The sequence below is a fragment of the Colletes gigas genome, unplaced genomic scaffold (genome assembly GCF_013123115.1).
Source record: "Colletes gigas isolate AHSC1104 unplaced genomic scaffold, ASM1312311v1 Colletes_gigas_Sc00005, whole genome shotgun sequence".
NCBI lineage: Eukaryota > Metazoa > Arthropoda > Insecta > Hymenoptera > Colletidae > Colletes > Colletes gigas.
Window position 1 is genome coordinate 10,473,689 of NW_025106634.1, and position 21,733 is coordinate 10,495,421.

The 21,733-nt window shown below is 43.6% G+C and overlaps 3 protein-coding genes across 5 annotated transcripts; 1 reads left to right on the forward strand and 2 right to left on the reverse strand.

Annotated features, from left to right (window-relative positions):
• Positions 1-227: 227 nt before the first annotated feature.
• LOC122395309 lies at positions 228-7,897 on the forward strand. The gene is made up of 9 exons (XM_043392750.1): positions 228-302; positions 691-814; positions 919-1,167; positions 1,329-1,798; positions 2,162-2,723; positions 2,915-3,239; positions 3,299-4,974; positions 5,085-7,205; positions 7,332-7,897. The coding sequence occupies exons 1-9, from the start codon at positions 228-230 to the stop codon at positions 7,895-7,897; spliced, it is 6,168 nt and encodes a 2,055-aa protein (XP_043248685.1).
• A 1,289-nt stretch (positions 7,898-9,186) lies between these two features.
• LOC122395389 (protein yellow-like) lies at positions 9,187-15,278 on the reverse strand. The gene is made up of 5 exons (XM_043392910.1): positions 15,218-15,278; positions 11,331-11,473; positions 10,724-11,068; positions 10,415-10,664; positions 9,187-10,127 (listed from the first exon to the last, which is right to left on the reverse strand). The coding sequence occupies exons 2-5, from the start codon at positions 11,469-11,471 to the stop codon at positions 9,187-9,189; spliced, it is 1,677 nt and encodes a 558-aa protein (XP_043248845.1). The 5' UTR covers positions 11,472-11,473; positions 15,218-15,278.
• Positions 15,279-18,382: 3,104 nt separating this feature from the next.
• On the reverse strand, positions 18,383-21,378 carry LOC122395455 (major royal jelly protein 1-like). 3 transcript variants are annotated; one of them, XM_043393060.1, is made up of 7 exons: positions 21,220-21,366; positions 20,874-21,100; positions 20,502-20,662; positions 20,204-20,419; positions 19,762-20,036; positions 19,527-19,659; positions 18,383-19,299 (listed from the first exon to the last, which is right to left on the reverse strand). In XM_043393060.1, the coding sequence occupies exons 2-7, from the start codon at positions 21,094-21,096 to the stop codon at positions 19,072-19,074; spliced, it is 1,236 nt and encodes a 411-aa protein (XP_043248995.1). In that variant the 5' UTR covers positions 21,097-21,100; positions 21,220-21,366; the 3' UTR covers positions 18,383-19,071. The 3 variants fall into 3 exon arrangements, with proteins under 3 accessions (XP_043248995.1, XP_043248994.1, XP_043248993.1); XM_043393059.1 differs by having other exon boundaries at positions 18,384-19,299; positions 20,874-21,107; positions 21,220-21,378; XM_043393058.1 differs by having other exon boundaries at positions 18,385-19,299; positions 20,874-21,152; positions 21,220-21,376.
• Positions 21,379-21,733: the final 355 nt, after the last annotated feature.

A 21,733-nucleotide genomic window follows, 5' to 3' on the forward strand; every position in this document is an offset into this window, starting at 1 on the left:
TCGATTGTTATAACGACGAAACCGTTCGGCAGAGAAAACGTGCTCGCGTCCAAATTAACGCGTTGACGGACAACGAACGTCCATTGTGAAATTCCCGGGTGATCGTTAGAGCGGAGGTACCGGTGATCGAGGATTCTTCAATCGACAGACCAGGTCGACGATGATCGGCTTCGGTGAAAGCGACGACTCGCTGGTCTTCCGGCTCCTTCGAAAGTTTCGTGTTCCTGATGCCTAGCTTCCTCGGGCATTTCCTTGGCTTCTCCTTTCGGACGGAACTGTTGATAATGAACCTCGTGGGCTTGGTGAATATCTCCGTCTAAATCTATCTGCTTTTTGCTCCTCCTCCTTTGCGTTTCTAACCTTCCATAACCTACGATTCTACGATTCGACGTTTCGACGTTTCAACGTTTCGAGGATATTTCGAAAGAGAACCCGACCCGATCCATCGAACGGGAATTCATTTACCATTTTACCGGAATTTAAATATGCGATCGATAGCTGTAAGTAAGTAAGTACTTACTTAGGCACCTTTGTTTGTCTCGTTTCAATGGCGAGGCGCCATTTTCTACTTCCGTCTGTTATAACCTCCATTTTACGTCCTTCTTTCTTCGACTCTTCCTTCTATTTATTTTTAAATAAATGATTTTTTATTATTATTATTATTATTATTGTCGTTGTATCGTTTTAAAGATTAACAGCACGTTGGACTGGAGCCCGTTAAAATGGACAAACGAACTCGAACGTATTTCAAATTTATCTTTATCCCAAAGTGCACTGATTCTTGATACCATCGGCGAGGACACGATCAAAACTGGTAAAAATTTGCAACGTTGATAAACAGCCAATTTCGAAATTGAATCAGAAATTTCGTAGTAACGCCGAACACTCTCTGAACTTTTTTAAACGTTCTCGTTTCAGTTTTATCGTGGATCGTAATAACGCGAATCGTAATTGCCCACGTTTACACGTTCACGTACGTGACGAACATTTACCCTGTAATAACATGGAGCAGACCGAACTTACTGCTACCCTGGTTGATACTGAGCTTCTTCAAGAACGTCGTTCTCGAGGTGATCGTGATCGTGATCGGTCTTCTACTTTGGTACGAGAGCCGATTCTCGATCTTCGTGTTCCTCGAGTTCATCTTCGTGAAACTTGTGCCTCTGCGTAAGTAAATTCATTCGTCGATTATTCGTCGATTATTCGTCGATTATTCGTCGATTATTCGTCGATCGAGTTTTCAAGTCCACGTCCGGATGGACAAAATGCCGGATAAATTGTTCTTTTTTTAAACGAAATTCCAACAACCGAGATCTTATTCCGATCAGTTATGGCTACTTACAACTGGTACTCGAACTCTTGCTTGTTCCTGCAACTGCGTCACACGGAGAAAACGCGGAAACTGAAGCGATCCATGCGAAGCGACACCAATTTGCTCGCCACTCGTCTCTACACGATGCTCGAGGACTCCAAGTACAGAACGAGGTCCTTGACCACCTTGTTGTCCTGCGAGAGCCATGAAACTTACGACACGCAAGACACCATTTTGCACATCATCGATGACTCCGATCTGACGCCGGTTCAGAAAACGATGAAGCTCCTTGGACTGAACGAACGCGACATCGAGGATGCACGGATCAGGGTTCGAGAAAGAGCGGCGCATAGAAGATTGACGGAACTGGACGACGAATCCGTTATCGGATTCGCTAAACGCGATACGGATAGGCTCCTTAACTCGAACAACCGATACTCGCAACTGGCAATCAACGACGAACCTCTAAATATGGAAACGGATTCGGTAAGTGCAACTGCTTCGCCGAAACGTTGATCGAACGTATCCTATTCATTATAAATTTTCAAAATACGCGTGCGTTACTACCGTTAAACATACTACATATAGCTAAACAATTTGTTCCGTTCGTAGAGCCTGGTAATTTTCTCGGAGAATAAATTCCCGATCGACGAATCAAAGGATCCGAGTCTGAGAGTGAAAAGTCCGGGAAACCACCTAGAAATCGTTGAACGTTCAAAAACGATCGTACAAGTTCCGAAAGATGGAAACGAAACGTCCGAGCGACGCGTTTCGAGGAAGAAGCGAGCAGAGACGGACACGTTCGACGCACAGAGAACGAAGCAAATGAAGATGTGCTCTTTGTTGCAGAGACGAGGAAAGGAGACGATCGGCAGGTCGGCTCAGAAACAAATCAGACGAAGCGCGGAGAAGTGCTGCAGTCCCGTAAAGTTGCAAACTCTGTTCAACTGCAATTGCTCGTTGGCCGATCGCACCTTCGACGGGAAAGGCTGTTGCGAGATGAACGATATCGCGTTGAGGACTTCGACGCCGAAGAGCAACGTCGACGACGCGAGCATCGACGCGAACGCGGATCAGAATTTCGTTCGGAAGACGTTCGATCAGCCGTACGTGTACTCGTTCAACGTCACCAACGTCAAGACAGATTTCCTGATGAGCAACAGCTTGCCAGCGATCGAGAATTTGCTACAGAGTAACCTGAAGATGTTCAAGAACGAGAGCTTGGATAATAATCTGCTTAGGAAGGACGTGCCCGTGCAGAAGGTACTCAAAGAAGGTATTCAAGACGATGTACGGGATCTTTCGGAGATCGTGCACAATTTACCAGCGACGAATAAAGCAATACGCGTTGAATCAACCAACACGACCGAACGAGAAACCGTGATCGTTTCGAAAGCTTCTACGGACGATGGTACGTACGTTTATCAAATTACTTACGACTCCCTGAACGTGTAAAAGTAATCGATCGAATATCGGTTTCGAGTCTGGTATCGGATCAATTTTTATACGAACTTGTTTGTTGTCACGTCGATCAACCAAGCTGATTTTCTTCCGTAGATATGTCTTATCAAGTATTCAACCAACGATTATATTTTTCTGCAGACGTACAAGATCTCGTAGAAAAGTCCGAGTTGCAAGTTCGCGCGTCGGAGCTGGACGAAGACGACTCGAAACTCAAATCGTTCGAACACTCTTCCATAGGTACGAACATCTCGAGGTTCTACAAAGACTCGATGATGGTTTTCGATGGTTGCTACGAGAAGGATTTCGCCAACAATTCGGAGCTGCAATGTTTACTTAGGCAGCTGGAGAAAAAGAAGTGGGACGTGTTTGCTGGTGAAACTAATCTCGAAACGTTGCGCGCCGCCACGTTTCCCGAACAAAATAAATCAGTCCGGAAAATGGACAAGTACGAGGAAATTGAGAGGTAGAAACGTATCATTTTTAACCGTTACTAATGCAACTAATTAAGTAATTGTTATTCAGATATCAAGCACCGGTATCGACCGCTGCTTTGACAACTAATCCGAAGGAAGACCGTTTCTTAATACCCCCAGAGGTGCAAGCGAATCGGGAATCTGGAAACGAGACGCGTCAGAAATCGAGGAAGGTTCCACCTGTCGATTCCACCAAGTCGATAAGAAACGTTTGCACGCAGACGGAGACGGAGACGGAGACGGAGATGGAGATGGAAACGAATGGTTCCAGAACCAGTCTTACGGAGAAAAAGAAACGCAACAGAATGTTCTATGTACGCAAACGTTTCAACGATCAAACCAGGAGCGTCTCTCCGGCCAGCAACGCGAAATTTCCCGCGAAGAAAATAAATTCTCGTTTCTCGGTTTCGACGAACGGCGGCGCCGCCAACAAGTCTCCGAGCGCGTCAGCGCGTCAGAAACTCGGGAAATCGGCGTCCGACGACAGCAGTAAGAAGCTCGATCCGGTGAAATCGTCGTCGAACAAGAGCGTTTGCGATTGCAAAATGCAGAAACTGGAGGCCAAGTACTGCGGTTCCTCCTCCGAGTCGCGTTTCGACAAGAAGAACGAGCCGAACCGAAAGTTCTCTGGGAAGCAGCCCAAGGTCGACAGCTTCAGGACGCTTCCTCTGGGGTACACGGATCGGCAACCGGAAACGGAGGCGGAAGCGAGCACGTATCGCAGGAAGCCTCCGGTGTATCCGAGGAGGAGCAAAAGGGAAGCCCAGAGCGTATCGAGCGTCGTCGTCGCGCCGGCGAAAATTCCACCGACCAACAAGATGGAATCGTTCGAGTCGAAACGTTCGTGCAACAACGGCTCGAAAGCGTTCAAGTCGAGGTATCGAGCGAGATCGATCACGGAGGAGCTGCACGCCCAAGAGATGAGGATTCTGAAGGCCTACAACGAGGTCACTTTGCTAAAAGACAAAAAGGAACTCGAGGCGAAGAGGAGACTGTCGTCCGGCAGAGATTCCGAGGTCTCCAAGAGCCATCCTCGCGCCAGCAACCGGAACTCTGATAGTTCCGGAAAAGGTACCGTCGACGACGCGAACGCGCTCTACGATGACTACTTGAACAAGGAAAATTTGCTACTCGATACGACGACGACGACGACGACGGAAATGGAGCCATTGAACAGCCATTCGTACTCGAGGTTCCCCAAGATCGATTCGAACGTCGCGTCGGCGAAAACCGCGCGCAACAACTTTGACAGGCTGCGCGTCAGCCAGACCGGTCAGAACATCAAGAAAGAGAAACCGGCCACCGAGTCGGATAACAGGAAGCGATACACCAAGTACAGCAGGCCTAAGAAGCTGGACGACCAAGGGAACGTTTCGATAACCTCCAGCAAGAAGCTGGAGGGCACGCAGAAGGGCCGTGACCTAGACAGGACTCCCGCTAGAGAGGATGTGAGAGATGAAACGGCTTCGTCCCAAGTACCATTTGTCGGAGGTCTGATCTATGGGCTTCCGTCTCGGAAATATCTCACGGACATTGTCGAATCTTTGGCGAAATACGACCGTACGACTGGACTATCGACCTCTGAGAATCCAACGATCCCTCAAGTGCGAGACGACGAGGACTCGTTGATGACTATAGTAAAGGGAACCGTGAACGAAGGTATCGTCTCTAGTTCGTCGTCGAGTATCATGGATCGTGAAAAAGAAATTGAGGCTGTGTTGGAAGGTGGGGAAAATTGTTATTAATTAATTGTTCAATTAACACTATCGTAAAACAATATTCCGTTCCGTTCCGTTCCGTTCCGTTCCGTTCCGTTCCGTTCCGTTTCGTTTCAGAATGTGGAAACCAAGTCGAAGACCAAGCGCAAACGATACCGGAAACCGACCAAGACGTCGCAGAGCCTCCAGCCCCGGTTGGCTCTCCCTGGCCGGTGGACGTCCAAGAAAATACTGAAACTCGAGCGGAAGTTGAGGAGAATAGTAGAAACCAGAGAACCGAATACCCGCGAAACGAGCCCTATGAGACGTACAGGAGGTCGTCGCCGGACATGACGGACTTTGTCAGGAATATCGACGTGACTTCTTTGGTACACGGCGTCGTCCTGGCCAATACGAACGCGCAAGGAAGAAAGAGTCGTCAATACGACATCGTCGACGACACAACGGCCAAGATGGTTCACGATGCGTTCTCGTACAAGTCCATGGACTCGCTTCTGGACTTCCCTGACGACATCGTGGCCATGGAGAACGTTATAAACAACAGCCACTTGGAGTCGTCCAGCGACGAGTTTGTTTGTCGGTTGAGCAACGAGTTCGCCGAGGATCGGCTGATCTCTCAACAACATAACCAATTGGAACAAGCTATAATGGCTACTATTCGCGAGTCACAGGACGAGAATCAGACCAATGACGACTACAGCCTCTGCATCATCGCTATCGACTCCGACAACCTGCCAGACATCCCCGAATTAGAGATCGTCGACGATTACGATCACGTGGAAGGATTAGACCAAGCCCAACATCGGGCAGACGATGTCCTCACGAGTCTGACGGAGGTCCTAGGGAATATAAATATCGCTGGACTTAACCTGGACGCGATCGCCGCCATGAAGCTCGAACTTTTGCAAAAGATTTTAAACGTAGACGCGAAGGAAGAGAACGAAGAATGCTCGGAGGAGGAGGAGGAGGAGGAGGATGAGGATGATGAACCGGCCTTTCGAATCATCGAGAAAGATATTTGCACGAATATTAAGTTTCCGATTATGGTCAAGATGTCGGATTGGATTTCAGGTGTGCCGGATATCGAGAATTTTAAATCTCGGCGATCGATTGCTTCGATCGGTTACGTTCAATCGATTCGGTTCCCTTTGGTTCAAGCTACAGAGTCGAAAGAGGTCAAAGAGGAGACGATCGACGCGGAACATTCTGGCGAAAGACCCGAAGAGGAAACCGAGGAGCTCAACAGTTTGAAGAAGTTTGTACGATCGATGTTTGCGACGACGTTCGATATTTTGCGCAAGTCTTCGACGGAAAATGTTTCGGATAGCGAAGAATCGTCCACGTGCGATGCTTCTGCGAAATCTTTCGACAATTCGAAGCTTCGTTCGACGATCGAATCGTCAAAATTCGATGCAGATCGAACACGAGCTGATCCTCGTAGCGGTCCTTGGACCGGTGGTCCTCGGAAAGGTTTCAACGAGACGTTCGAAATAATAAATGTTGAAGATCCGATCGAATGGAGCGAAGAAATCGACCAAAGCGTTCCCAGGTTGGGAAAGAATCAAGGGGAAATTGCAGAAATTGGAGAAATTGAACGCGTGGACGAACAAATTTTCGAAGATTGCCTCGATATGGAAGAACTGTCGGAACTGGAGGAACTGGAGGACCTGATCGCCGAACAAGGGAGCGAAAACAACGAGAGTGTTGAGAAACCTGACGTACAAGTTGACAACATCGTTGCGCTCAAAGAGGAAATATCTCTCAAGATCGTGCTCTCCTTCTGGTTGATCGTCCTCTACTTTTACATACGATATTTTTATCTCAAGATTTACTCTCTGGCACAGATTTCGAGATCGACGTCGACGCTGAAGCCGTTCGAGGTCCACGCAGCGTCTACGTCGACGTCGACGCTTCTCGAGAACGCGAAACTCGCTGAAAGGATCAGAGAAGAAAGTCTGCCGAAAGAGGACGAAGGAAACGAATCGTTCGAGAGATCCACCGACCTCGAGGACATCGACATTTCTACCTTTATCGAACAACAGCTTGAAACGGTTCCAAGTTTAACGCTCGACGGAACGTTTTCGGGAAACGTAGGCTCCTCCGAGAGGGAACACGTTCTCGAAGAAATAAGGGAGGTTGAGAAAACGATAATAAGTTTGAGAGAATGCGTTGCAGAGATGATCGAGGGATCGTTGTTTTCCAAGTCTGTTGCCGAGAACTTGGAACGACGCGATATCGGTGACGAATCGCAGGAAGCTTCTTCTCCGAGATTGCTCGATCAAGATTCGAAATCGAAATCGAAATCGAAATCGAAATCGAAATCGAAATCGAAATCAAAATCAAAATCTCTGTTCGGGATCCAAGTCCAAACGAGCGACAATGATTTTAGTAGCGCGAAGGAGTCTAGTGCCATTGCAACCAACACTCGATTCTCTATTATCGAGTTGGAGGACCAAGATTTGATAGAATTGCACGCACCCGAAGGGAACATTGAAACTTTTCGATTTAAAGAAATCGATCGGTCCGGTTCGTCTGGATCTCTGTTAGGGGATACTCGAGAGGAACCGTCTGAAAATAGTAAATTAAACGATCGTGATGCGGAAGCGAGGATCGACAAAGAGGGACCACGCACGGAACAGATTGAGAATTACGGCCGAGGAGAAAACGAGAGAGGTGACGAGATATGGAATCTCAGGGACGCGATAGACGTAAATCAGCGAGTATCGACGGATCAAAATGTCGAAGAAGCTAAATCCGTTGAAAAGGACGAGCCTGTAAATTTCGAAACCACTCTGGAAGAAATGGACAGCTTCGATTCGGCTTACACGATGTTTTCCGAAACGTCGCAGCGCGTAAACTCCTACGCAGATTTCTATTCCACGATGGAAGAATTTTCAGTCGCTTCGGACACGGCCGACAAACACACTTGAACAAAATAACAAATTTCGTATTTTCCAGTTAATTTTTCTATCGAATATTCGGAATTTTAACCACCAACGTTTTTATTTCCAAAAGACTAGATAGATATTATAAAAATCGGTTGTATCGCAACGAAAGATTACTTTTATTGTTATTCGTTCGAGATCGCGAAACTGTCGCGTAGTTTTATTTTTAGTTTGAAACTGCGTTTAATTATGCGGCAAATATTGTTTGTATTCTCAAGAGGTTGGAATGTTTATTTCGTTTTGAATTAGATTTCTGTTTTAGAAGTGTCTTTCAGGTATTTGGATAATAAAGCCGGACACCAGTGACGACCACCATGGCCAGTTAATGTGTTAATGAGATTTTAAATGAAACTATACATATATTTTGTTATATGTATGTACATATATCAGGGTATGATATATGTATAATTACTTTTAGTTTCAGTCGAGAAATGATCAGTTGAAAGGATATTGTAATTTCAGTTCCTTGACAATATATTTTTTCTAATTTTCAAATCAGTGAACACTGATCACTGATCACTTTTCGATCAAAGTACTCTCGTACCGTTTTGCGTAAAATAAAAACATGTATCGATCGATACGTACAAAAAATGGCCTTTGGAAAAGTACTCTATCGTTGTAATTTCTTTCTTAAAATAGAGTTTTTTTTCCATACGGAGATAGTCGGACGATCCACCCTGTGTATACGCTTGTTCCGGTTTAGCCTAATTTACATACGTCAGAGACAAGAAACAGAGCCTTAAAGTCGCGCACACCTAATCGAGCAGCACGCTGGGAGAAACTTTCACTTTATAATACTGTTCTAAACTAGAACAATTCTGGGTTCTCGAAACCCCATTACGATTTTCGTGTCTCTCGCAACATTACCAACATATTTAGAAATGAATTTAAATATTTACGCAGAAACTAGAGCTGTCTGGCCATCGATAGCAATTCAGTGAATAGCTTTTCCATGAGAAGAAGAGGATGTTAACAATCACCTCGGAATTTGACAGTCGGATTGGGCCACGACAGTCCATAATATACATATAACCTGTCTACTCGTATAATATGTATGTACATATGTATATGGTATACCCCGTGTGTGGTAACATTTTCGAGAACAGTTTCGCTTAAAAACCAATTCTAAGCTTAATTTGAAAAGACTTGTGCGTTCACTGGATGAATCACCATCCGTCCGAATATCATCGAAACATCGGCGATTTCGTGGTGGTGACAGTTTTTCAACATCCGTTCCAAGTAAAACGTCTCTCTCTCTCTCTCTCTGTTATTATTTAACAAGTGTCGTCGTAGCCGTGCTCGGAGCCAGGCACGACGTAGCCAGGATCGCAGACAGTGTCCTTGACTGCTTCCTTCGCGTTCGCCTTAAAGATCCTGTAATTGATTTTGCTATTGTCGATCTTCTCGTAAAGATACATGGCCAGTCTATTGGAGACCAGCCATACGTTCTGGTCGTATTCGTGATCGACTTTGATGTCGTTCGGGAACACCAAGGACAAATTACTAGTACCGATCACTCCTAGATTTTGGGGTATGTACTCCTTTCTAGTGTCCCAGCACCAGACGGAATCTCTGGTGGCCATGTTGAAGAACATGACGCCGTTTCGATCCACCACGGATCCAGAAGAGTGCCCGTAGTCCTTGGCCCTCGGTCTACCGATCGGCATAAAGTGATCCGAGCTCTCCTCGGCGATCCTCTTGTCTCTAAACACGGACGTCGAGACGGCAAACTCCCGAAAGCTGGACATCGGATGGAAGAACAAGGTTCTGTCGTCGCGAATGTCCACGGGGCTCAGCGCTAACCCAAAAATCCCGTCGGTCCATTGGAACTTGACCCCGTGGAGCTCGTAGTTGGAGGCCAGAGGATCCGGGAAAAAGAAGTGGTGTTGAACCCTGAAGGAGGAATCGTTGCGAAAGTCGTACACCACCAATCCATATCTGAACACGTCGGACGCGTAGGCCGTCGCTGACTCGCAATCCTCGTTCCTGATGTCCACCACGATGTTTGTGTACAACGAGTCCTCCTTCACTTGCTCGCTCGGCAGAATGTACTTTCTGATCAGATTATCCGTCGTCAGGTCAAACACGAAGATCGCCGGTGGACACGCTTGCGTGCCCCCGTTCGCCACCTCCACTTTTCCAGAGTCCAGGACCCACAGCCGATCGCACTCGTCCACCTCCACCCTGAACACGGACGTCAGGCCCTCGCAGTTCCCTGCAGACAACACGCGTTTTTTTTATCAGAGACTAGCTCGTTTACTCGGCTGGTCGCGTGGTTTCTACTTTGATCGTAAATGTACGGCTACGAAGAATTCAGTAGTCCTCTTCTTTCGTAAGAAGAAGAGCCGTCGTGAGAATCTGTGAGGAAATACTAGAACCTTTTCGAGAGAAACGTATGCCATTACCACGATGAAAACAGAACATTTTCACTAATAAATCTCTTTAGAAATTAAAAGTGTTTTTTAGTTGAGAGAGAGAGTGAGTTTTTTTGATGATCTTTACCTGTTTGATGCCAGCCCCAGTCAGGGTAAGGCCACAGCTTTGGACTCTTCGTGTTGGAGTTTTTCGGTACAGTGGCCAAGGTCGCCGGAATGCCACTCTTCCACTTCGGGAGCGTAACAAAGACCTTGTCCTTCGAAATACCGATACCGAGCGGCAAATTGTTCTCCGCGATAAAGTGCCCGTCGTAGATGGCGGAATCTCGCGCCTCGATGCTGTCGTAGGTAAAGTCGACGGTTGTCCAGGCGAATACCTGCCATGTTAACCGATTAACGTTTCAGATTCTGCCTCGAGGAAATGGAGAGAACTCACTAGTTCCATCGCAGGGCCGACGTAGTCGTCCTCGACGTGTCCTCGACCAGGATCGTAATGGAATCCGTGCGACTCTAGCTGGTTCAACGAATCGGAATCCGCCTTAAATACATTTCGATTACTTCCGTTTGGCCTCGAGTGAACTCTCACCTTCTCGAGAGACCGAGAAAAGTAATCGCTCGAGTCCGGCGTCGAGCCGTAAAGATGATTGCCGTACTCCGGGGTCGTGGGCAATCTATCCACTGAATTTTCGTCAGTCGCAGGTGTGTCTATATGGCCTGGACAGTTTATGTGCCCAGGCAGCTCGTCGTGACTCGATATCAAGGTCTTGTAATTTCTTAACGACTGCCGAAGGACGTTTAAAAGTTTAGTAAACACGTTCCTGGCGCTAAAATAGTATCGACCCGATAACAAAGTAATCGCTTTAAACGAATGCGATTCAAAGTAATACACCGAGAAATCAGAATTTCATTTCGTTTATAAAGAGTTAAACATCGTGGTACAATTTTACGTCGACCGTTCATTTTCACTCTTGGATTTTACGTGTTCAAGTTACCGGTAATAGTTTCTAGCAATTTCCATACGTATGTATAAAAGAATTTCGTACCGAACGAATTCCCGAAGATACGCCGCTTCTTTGACCGTTTGGTTCGTGATGACGCGAAAGCGCATTGGTTACAGGTTGGTTGGCGAACTCCTGAACGCCGAGAAGGCACATCGACAGCACCCATGGCACGACGTTCGCCATACCTGAGAAAGAAAGGAGATTCCGATGCGTGTATGCAATAACGCCGGTAATAACGGCGGTAATAACGACGACGACGACGACCTTCGTTGACCGATTTCTCAACGAAGTTCACGCTGGCCTGGTTATCGCGATCTACTCGTCCCGCGTAATCGTTTTCCCCCGTCGGGGAAAATACGCGAATCTCGATAATAATACGTATTATACTTATGCAACGGGGATTAAATAATATTTCGACGGTCGATTTTTTCCTAATACAGCAGATCCTACGCAAAGAGAAAAATAACAGGGGGATGATATTTTATAGCTAAACTATTTTTACACTCTTGGAAGGTAAATTAAAGAAAAGAAAATGATGAAAATTTAAAAAAATCAAGAAAGTTCTTTAACGCATAGCAGTTCCGTGTTCTCCGATGAAAATGTTCCTTAAACGTGTACACGTTGAGGAGTTATGCAAGGGTTTTCGCCATTTCTGCTCGAACACTATGAACCTGACACATAAGGAAGCTAATCTTGCCGCGATTCCTCGACTCTTCCACACCATAAAGGAATTTATATCGAAACACGGAACTCTCGTATGTGTTTCGAATTTTATGATTCACAACCTTTTAACATCTTCGCGTTTCAAACTGTTACGACTATTTCATCATCATCATCATCATCATCATCATCAGTTTGGCGAAAAATTGTACAAACGTATAGAGGCTGGTAAAACTCGTAAAACGATTTAAATTTATTAGCTATGCACCGTCTGTTTGTTCGATTCAAGATACAGTATTCATAACGGTGTTTTTAACGGAATTTAGTCCACGAAAGTCGATAAAGCAAGACTCGTGAATGCAACGGTCTATACTGTGTATACCGCGCAGTTGGCAATATCGTGACAAGACTGCACAATTATCGTTACTTTCCTATCGATACTCCTCCGCGCGAGCATGCTCTTTCTCGTTCGAGTTTCCAGTTTAAATACCGCTTCGTCGACGCGACATCCCGATGAAACATTTATTCCAAACGGATAAGCAGCTGTAAGTGTATGTACTTGTTCTCTTTTAAATATCTCGATCGTGTTCCAGGACTTTCGAACAATAAGAGAAACTCATACTGGTCGATAGTCTCGTAATATGCAACAGGAACATTACCATTAATTTTAGTTTACTTAAATTATCAAGACGTTGGAATAATTCGTAATAGAAACGGTTTCGTTCATAATTTAATTTAAAACGGTGAAACGGTGGTTGGAGAAAAATAACCGAGGTTAAAAAACGTGCGTTAATCGCCGCCGCGAAGGTTGTGTAATTGTGTATATTAGCGTTTAATTAACGCGAGCACGAGAGCAGGCGAGCACGCGAGCGCGGAATGATCATTCAGGAAGCTAAGCCAGTAGTGAATTGAAATGGAAAGCGAATGGATTCGCAAACCCGAGATGATTCTGCGGTCTAATGACTTTCAAGGTGACGAACATCGTCAACACTTTCGCCCGAGAAATCTGTGAAAAGCGATATTTATTTATCAGAATCCGTGAAATTCACCATTCCGTTGGATCGAATCCGTTGTTGATCCGACACTCGGGTCGGTCGTTGAATTAATTTCGATTCGTGAACCGATTATTTATTTTAATTATACAGCTCCGCGGCAGAAGAAGCGCTGGAAGCAAATGCTTCTGGACCAATCGTCGACTCCACTTGACACGTGTTTACGAAATGCTTTACCAACTTACGAACGTAAATATTTCAAGTTTGATCGCGCGAATCGACTAATAATCCACGTTCGATTCCGTTCTCAGAATACCTGGAAGATTCCGAAGATTCCGAAGATTCCGCGAGCAAACTGTTCCTCGAGGTGGACCCACTGACTTCCTTCCGAACACCCTCTACAGTATTTTCACACGCAAGGAAAAGAAGAAACCGAGCACTGCACGGAGGAAAAATCGAATTAAAAGGAGAGAGAGAGAGAGAGTGGCAAGGGTGTAGCAGCTGTAGTAGGATCACAAGAACGACGACGGTCAAATAGAGATGTTCGCTCGAGATGAGACCAGACCGTGGATGTTACCCGCCGACTGCCATATTCACTATCCGGGTCATAAGTGTGCCTAGGTGTACCAACGAAAGGAGAGAATGGCGAATCCCTTCTCTCGGAGAAGATTTTCCCTCTCGTCCGTGTTACGAGGCTACGGTATAGGTCATTGACGACGGGTTCATGGGGCCCCGTTTTACGTGCGAAGCCGCCTACTATCCCCAACAAACCCAAAAATCATCTGACAAATCAGCCAACCAACATTTTCTCTCTTGGATATTTTCAATTCGTAGACAATTGCTGGACGTGAAATACATTGTACATACGTATATCGGTTCTGTACAATGTAACATTAACCTCCTCATCGGATGCAAAAGTAATAAATAAAAAATTGTCTTCTCCGCTAAATAATGGCTATGGTTCTGACACGCGATCGACCGAGTCGAAGCTAATGTATTGTAATAGACACAGGTGAAAATAGTAGCACTCACCGGCTAGTACTTACTTGGCACGAACGACTTCATTAACTCAAAGAGATACATATGTACATAGTCGATGTTTCCATAGCATGTAAATGATATTCTTCGATAGCCACCGATTAAGTAACTGTATAATTAACGTTATTCCGATCGCGTCAACGTTTCCCAAAACATTTTGTATCGAAGTCGGTAAGTACCTTGCGCCTCGCGAGGCTCGATATTTACAGCGAGTTTTAAGACAATCGTCGTTGCGAAAGAGGGAATCCCCGTTCGGCCGAATCCATCCGAGTATCGTTACGCTAGCATTAATCTCGTGAGAACACTTAAACGTACTTCTCGATCGACGTACATAGATACGGCAAACACGATGGAAGATGAAAAGACGGATACGGACGGAGATTAATTGGACGCGAAAAAGATTGAAATTCCGGCAAGATTGTCTTTCCGTTAAAGGCAAAAAAGTATTTCACACTCGGTGAACGATTGCTCGTTATAGCACGATCGAAACCGATTGGTTGCTCGGATCGGGAACATTTTTACAGCATGTTATAAATTGCTACGATATTCGTAGAATAACCGTTTTGGGGGGAAAAAAGTTTAACTCGACCGTTTAGACTTGGTTCAACGTTAACATCAATCTTGTCGCTATTTTCTACCGCGATATTTCCATTTAGAGGGAATTGAGTGATTCCGAATAGCCGAGCTCCAGGTATGTATTACAGGTCACAGTAACGTTTTAAAAATCCAATAGAAGTGGGGCGGCGGGCGTACTCGTTTTGGTTGACAGCAATTTAAACCGAAGGAAGATTTATTGGTCGACATTTTATTTTATAGCGAAAGCCGCCTTCGAGACAATATGCCTGCAAGCCATTTATGTGCATCGAAATTCAAGCCGCGATTTCTTACATACTTGGAATTTCATTTTAAACAATCTACTTTAATATCTTTTATCTTTTTTGTTCAAATTATTCAAAGTGTTACAGTTTCGAAACGTTAATAAAGGATATGATAATGATTTTTAAGCAGGAAAACTGATTTGCGTAACGTTCAATCGCGTTACTTTTCCTCGCAGCAAAGAAACGCGGAACGTTCCAACAACGGCACGTGCGTTTTTTCGAAAAACAATTTGCTTCGCGACCGTCATTACTTTTACACTTTTACGAGGATACACCGACTTTCCGTTGCCCCATTCTTTTTGCACGACCAAACGAATGTTTAATTTCGCAATGTCGCACGCTCGTACTCGATACAACTTACTCGATGATTCCCGTGGTTTAAATACTTTTTGTCGCGTGCATTCATGGTTGTGCTTGAAAGAATTCGGATTGTCCCAGGCGTAGAGGAAAGAATGATCCGGGGAGACGTAGACGTAACTGTTGGTCCGTTCGCGGAGGTTCCTCGATATCCACGGATCCCTCTGCCAGACGCGTGCCCTGGCTTCCGGATGGATGCTCCTTCCACTCTTCCTCGTCATGGCACGTCTACGAAGATGAAACCAGAATTCAGATCCCACCAGTAAATTTGATCAGAGAACGAGCGAGCAATTGCTCCATTCAAGCTGGAGTTTCGTAATGTCCGAGGAGGAGGTACACACGATGTTATTTACTTGGAATCGAATATACATACATATGTGTATGTAGATCGCCAGGATTACGTAACGACGGGCATCCAACCGAATACGCGTTCGAGAAGAAAATTACAGGAAAACGTTTCTGTAAGAATATTCTTAATTAGCATCAAGCTATCCAAGACATTTCATTAATTATTTTGCTTTGTAAAATATTCGAACCCTTGTTCTCCGGCACTTGTTTAATTCCCAATTTTACCCCCAGTATCGTTTCTCACAGCATTTTTACAATTATTTTTTATCCTTCGTGTACGCGTAAAAAGATATCCGATTTTTAAGGTATTTTTCCTGGTATTTATCGATCGGTTTCCCAACTCGTAACAAAATCGTAACAGTTTCCCAACGTGGTCAGAACGAACCTCCCCCTCTAGCGGAACAAACTTCTCTTTAAACCGATATTCTTTCGCAACCGGACATATTAGACAAAAGTTTAAATGCGATCGGACCTTATCCGCGCAATTGCAATTATAATTTTATGGGTTTTATTTTTGCTAGCTGATAATATTTTTAATAAACTAGTCCCGGACAAATTGGAGAAATTCGTTGTACTAACTTTTATTATCGTGCAATGTTCGTAAGCCTACTCGAGCGAATAAATATAATAATTTTCAATTGATCGATATTGCAAGGACGTTGTAATGCCGCGAGGAAGAAATGAGTCTCCGAAAACCGAAAGTTAGCCCCGATCTCCGGTGGAAAGCGATAATTATGCTAAATTCCGGGCGGTTACGCATCATTCGTCGAACGAGCCACTGGAACCAGACAACTATTATTTCCAGGTAATACGAGTTCGTTTCTCCAGCACCTTAATTCGGTTCGATGACCGTGAGCTTGACTTTTTCGATCGAAACGTATGTATTGCCAAAGATCTTTCTGTCACAGACAAAGTATACGAGTAGACTAGTACTTACGTATTTCCATAGAACGTGAAAGAAATTTATTAAAAATGAAAAGCGAATTTTTCCGAAAAATCGAAAGTGGGGTGGTAGGCGAAATTCAAATATCGAAAATCATTCTGGAATTCCTACGTACTTTCGAGAAAAAAGAATTCTTTACCTTGGATGTAAAGTGTACTCGTATATGTACATAGATAGGTACTTACTTACCTCGTCCGTGCTTTGCCGTCTAATAATCGGTCAAGAAGACTTGAAATAACAAATTTTCCTCTTTCATTGTTATCGTTGTTAAACTGGAAAGTAGCGAATTTGCATAACGATGGGTGCATTGTGGATACTTTGTAACGGAATAGTGAAAGCAGTAAAAAGCACGCGCGAAGATAAGGAAATTATGTCGATGATTGATCATTTCTCATTTATGTAAGTTTTTACCGGTAGTAATTTAAAACCGGAAACGACTGAAATTCCGTTCCATTCCGGTACGTTTTTTTATTCAACGCGTCCGATAAATAATCACGATACCATTCGATCGAATATTAATTTCACTGTGTATGCGAATTACACATAAAAACATTAAGCATTCGATGCAACGCGTCGCTTAATTTCAAATTCAACCGTTTGTAAATAAAATTCGCGTTTTCACAGCTGAAATTCATCTTTGAAATTGGAATTGAAAATAGTTTTCACGCTATTTGATATACATACATATGTACATATTGTACAATGTATATTATAAATATAAACTTTGGCAAGTATAGAATATTAAAAATTTTCTCCGGCAACGCTAAGCAACAATTTCATGGCTCATGGATCAAGTGAATTCGTTTCTTTTTCTATATAATTAGCAACAATTAATCGGACGAAATTTATTTCATACTTGGTATACAATTGAAAAACATCGCTCGTACCATACGAAAATTAATGAAACTGGCAAATTACGTTTCCTTCGAGGAAACCAGATTCCATAATTTTCTGACGAAGCAAAATACATATGTATGTACACCGAACGACATCGTACAATGTAGCAAGTGTTGTACCATTGTGAGAATGTAACTTTCGAGATAAAATAGCTGTTCGTCTCTAAAAACCAGTCGAAATTCGCGTTATCTAAAGAAGCTTTTTTAAGTGAAATTTCGAACGAAACACTGTACGTATAAAATTAAAAATTGGTTCTACCTTGTCCGAATCAGCATCGTTCGAGTCGTTTCTATTTCTCGATAAATAATACACGCTTTATAGATATCAAGATATGGCTGGCACTGTCCCATCGATCGGTATATTTTCTCTATCCCGTGGATGTTAGCGAATAATATGTATAATGTCTGATCGATCAAGTGACCTACCAGTGTTACATCCAGACCCGGTCTCTCCTACTTGGTCGCCGGGTTGATTTTCCGCCTTTAATCAGGAATGTCGGTTGAATTTTCCCGAGAAAAACACTCGGTTCGATGCACAGAACCAACCAACCGTCCGTGATTACTTAATCCCGCGGACTGAGTGAGACTCCAGGAATCGATCAGTTCGAACAGTTCGGCCGATCGCGAGAAAGCAAATAGGAGCGTTTTTCTTTATTACTCGGAAAGTAAATAGCACGTTTTCGTGGAAGAAGCATAATATTATTATGTAATGTTACAACAATGTAACAGATTTTATATAGTATTATTTTAAAAAGTATACAATACAGGCGCGTCGATACGATATCATTAGTTTCACGGTAATTTACATATTATACATACATGAAAATTCATTTGCCGCATAATAATCATAGATTATCATAGAAATCGGAAATTTCGCCATAAAATCATCGAACCACCGACGCGAGCGCGAGCGCGAGCGCGAGCGCGAGCGGGAGCGCGAAACTTTTCAAATTTACAAAATGCCGCTTCCGAATATGTAAACTGCTTCTATTATGCGGACGCGAGGAAGAAGAAAGGAATTATTACATACTGACCAAGTGGTTCGGTATGCCTCTGTCTTTTATACGCACAGATTCCGGCAGCCGGGGATCCGCGAAAGTTACGGTATCGTGACTCGTAATCGGGGAGCTTTTGCCTACGTGAATTTGCAGAAAATCCGAGCTGCTGAAACGACGCGTCTATAGGACAGTTACGAAATTCACGATCGAATTTTTAGGTCGACGCAAATGATGGAGCAATGTCCGAGACGGTTTTAAGCGTACTCGAAAAAGATAATATTGTCCGAACGGAGGGAATTACGCAAGTTTGAAAAACAAACGAACCACGATCAACAGCGTTTGTCCGTTCGAAAACTGTTTTTAGATCCGAGGACGATAATTATTATTTTTAGTGGTGCAGAGCGGACGAGAAGCAGCAATACACATAAGTACACTATACATAGTCTCGAGGAGGGGTTTTCGGGGAAAAAGTCAACGATCGATCGTTTTTACATCCAGCAAGAAATTTCGATTTATTTGGTACGTCCGTGTGTGTCGTTACTTTCCCCACGGCAGAACGTACGTAAGTACGTACGTACGTACGTACATACATACATCATAAGAAATTACACAAGATTATTTTTAATTTGTTAATATACCCCGTCGTTGGTTCTACCATTCGAATCGTTCGTTACTATCCCCATTTCTTGGGAGTTGGCATGCAAGCAGTGTTGTTTACCAGAATGTCCACGTATTGTTTCAAAACACGGAAATTAATCTCGTTGAAATTCATAGTACCTGCCGCTATTTTCTGATAACGATTCGTCAACGCGAAAAGGACGTCCGACGAATGTAACTTTCCATACTTAACTTTCAGGCCCGTAATGCCCTGAAGGGTTCTGGAATTACGGGAGATCGTCACCTGCGGAAATAGTTATTTCGTATTTTTCGTGTTAAATAAATTTTCGTATCTATAACTTGTCAAAGAAAATTCGGAAATATTTAAAAGGGTAGATATTTTTGTGAAATCATTTCTCCTAGATAGTCGAGCGAACAAATTTTTACGCGGCACTGTTAAACGCAACAAGTTTGATCGATGATGAATCGATTGGAATCGATTCTTTTAATTCCATTATTATTTCTACTAACCAAATTGCTGGTCTTCAACACCTTGTCTTCGCACCAGCATACGATCGCCGTCTCACCTATCAGTCCCATGAACAGAACTCCCTTCCGCGAAACCGCCTTGGCACTCGATTGAGCGGGCAAAAAGTTCATTTTCCTGTAAATGAACGCAAAATATGGTTCTTTCCATTAAAAGAATTACATTTCAGATCTGAGAAGGTTGAAATTCGGTAGAGGATCGATATGGTAGATGAATTACTCTCGGAAAGAGATGTCCTCGTGCCTTCGTCGCATAACGAACGGCCAAGTGTACGTGAAAAGAAGGTTTCTGGACGACATGGGACTGAGGTAAAGTCTATTGGTTATAGGGGACACGGCCATTCCTACAGGTCCGTCCTGCAACTCGAAACTCTCCCCTTCGATCGTGTAAGTTGTTTCTTCTGGATCGTATAGCAACTTGTCCGAAGTTATCCGTCTCAGCATCTCGCCATCGTACACGATTAAAGCATAACCTTCCACGTCTGCCATATACACCTGCCACGGAAATATATGTACTAAAGTTGTTATTTGCTTCTCCACGAATATGTAGTACGAAAGATGAATTTTCTATCCGAGATATACTTACATGTATTTATTTTTATTCAGGACTAACCCGGACCTTATTCTCTGTTAATCGTAGTTATCTTTGATGCAATACTCACCAGAGTTCGCGAACAATCGTCGTCTGGCGTTTGGGCGATCGGAGTGACCAGCAATCCCTTGCCCGTCGTAGAATTCACCGCGATATTTTCCGGTATCTGAATTTTTTTCAGTAATTTCGAGCTCCTCAGGTCGAAGCAGAGGAGTTGCGCGGGACATATTCGTTTCGTGCCGATTACACCTGTGTCCAGCACCCACAGTCTGTTACACTCGTCGATCTGAATCGTACAATAGAATTTTCCGAATAGAATTTTCGCGAATCGCAAAGGAAATAAAATTTCATTGGGAAATTTAGCACACCGAGACTCTGTAAACGCTCGTGATACCGGTACAATCCGTTTTGGCCCACTCCCAGCTAGGATACGGTTGGAGAAGAGGACCACCGGGACCCTTCATCTTGGATACAATGTTCAACGAAGAAGGCACACCCTCGTCTCTTATTATCGTGATAAACATTTTATCTTTAAATAAACACGTGATTTACGTGAAAACGTAACTTACTAAAACAGCTTAAATTTAAATTAATATAAAGCCAGATGAAATTACTTGAATATATTGTAACAAACAATAGAGATTGTGGAAACCACTGCTCCAGAGAAACTTTTTACCTTTCTACTATTTATGTACATATACCGAAATCTTTCTACATAGAAATACATATGTATAGTTTACCAGACCACACATCGACGTCGATAGGAAAACACTTGGAACGGTTGTAATTGCCGGATTTTATAGCCTCCTCTCTCTGTGTGTAATTCTCAAACACATAGTCATAGAACTTCCATTCCATCGTTACATCAATCGGCCGGTTCTCGACCGTCTCAGACGCCGCTCCATTTTCCTTCGCGAACAAAATTGCTCCGAAACAGAGTGCCAACAACCATGGCGCCGTCATGGTTCTAAAAACTATTTTTCGAGTAAAACCGAACGTAATATAATACCGGGCATAAACTATAAATAAAAAGTACAGTATAAATAGAAAATTACACTTTTTATTTAGTAATTTAGTAAGGAATACCTTTATGGATATGGTAAATGTTTATCGAATCTAGTACGCTCCAGTGTTTTCGATTATTCGAATAATAGTAACGGAAACGTTGAACGAATTTTTCCTAGCACGGCGAGCAAAGGAAAAACTGTGAAGCGAATGCAACATTCTTCTGACTGGTACCGTTCCAATAAATAGAAACTACTGACCTTCTGTTTTCCAAACAGATAACAGACAACGACGATAAGGGGACATTTAGGAAACGATTATAAGTATACGGAAATTTGTTTTCTTGCCAATTTACCGATTACTGACATTCTTTCCGCGACAACGCTTCGGGCCGTTTACTGTATTTACATTGCAATCGGTTAATTGCCTGGCGCGAACAACGTTCTCGAAATTACACGAATTCTGTACAAAGAACCTCCAGAACCTCTTAAACAAACGAATCGGTTTATCGATGTCTAAACTGCAATATAAAAAAACACCAATATTATACGTAACAGATATCTACATATACATAAATTAAACAATAAAGGAGAGA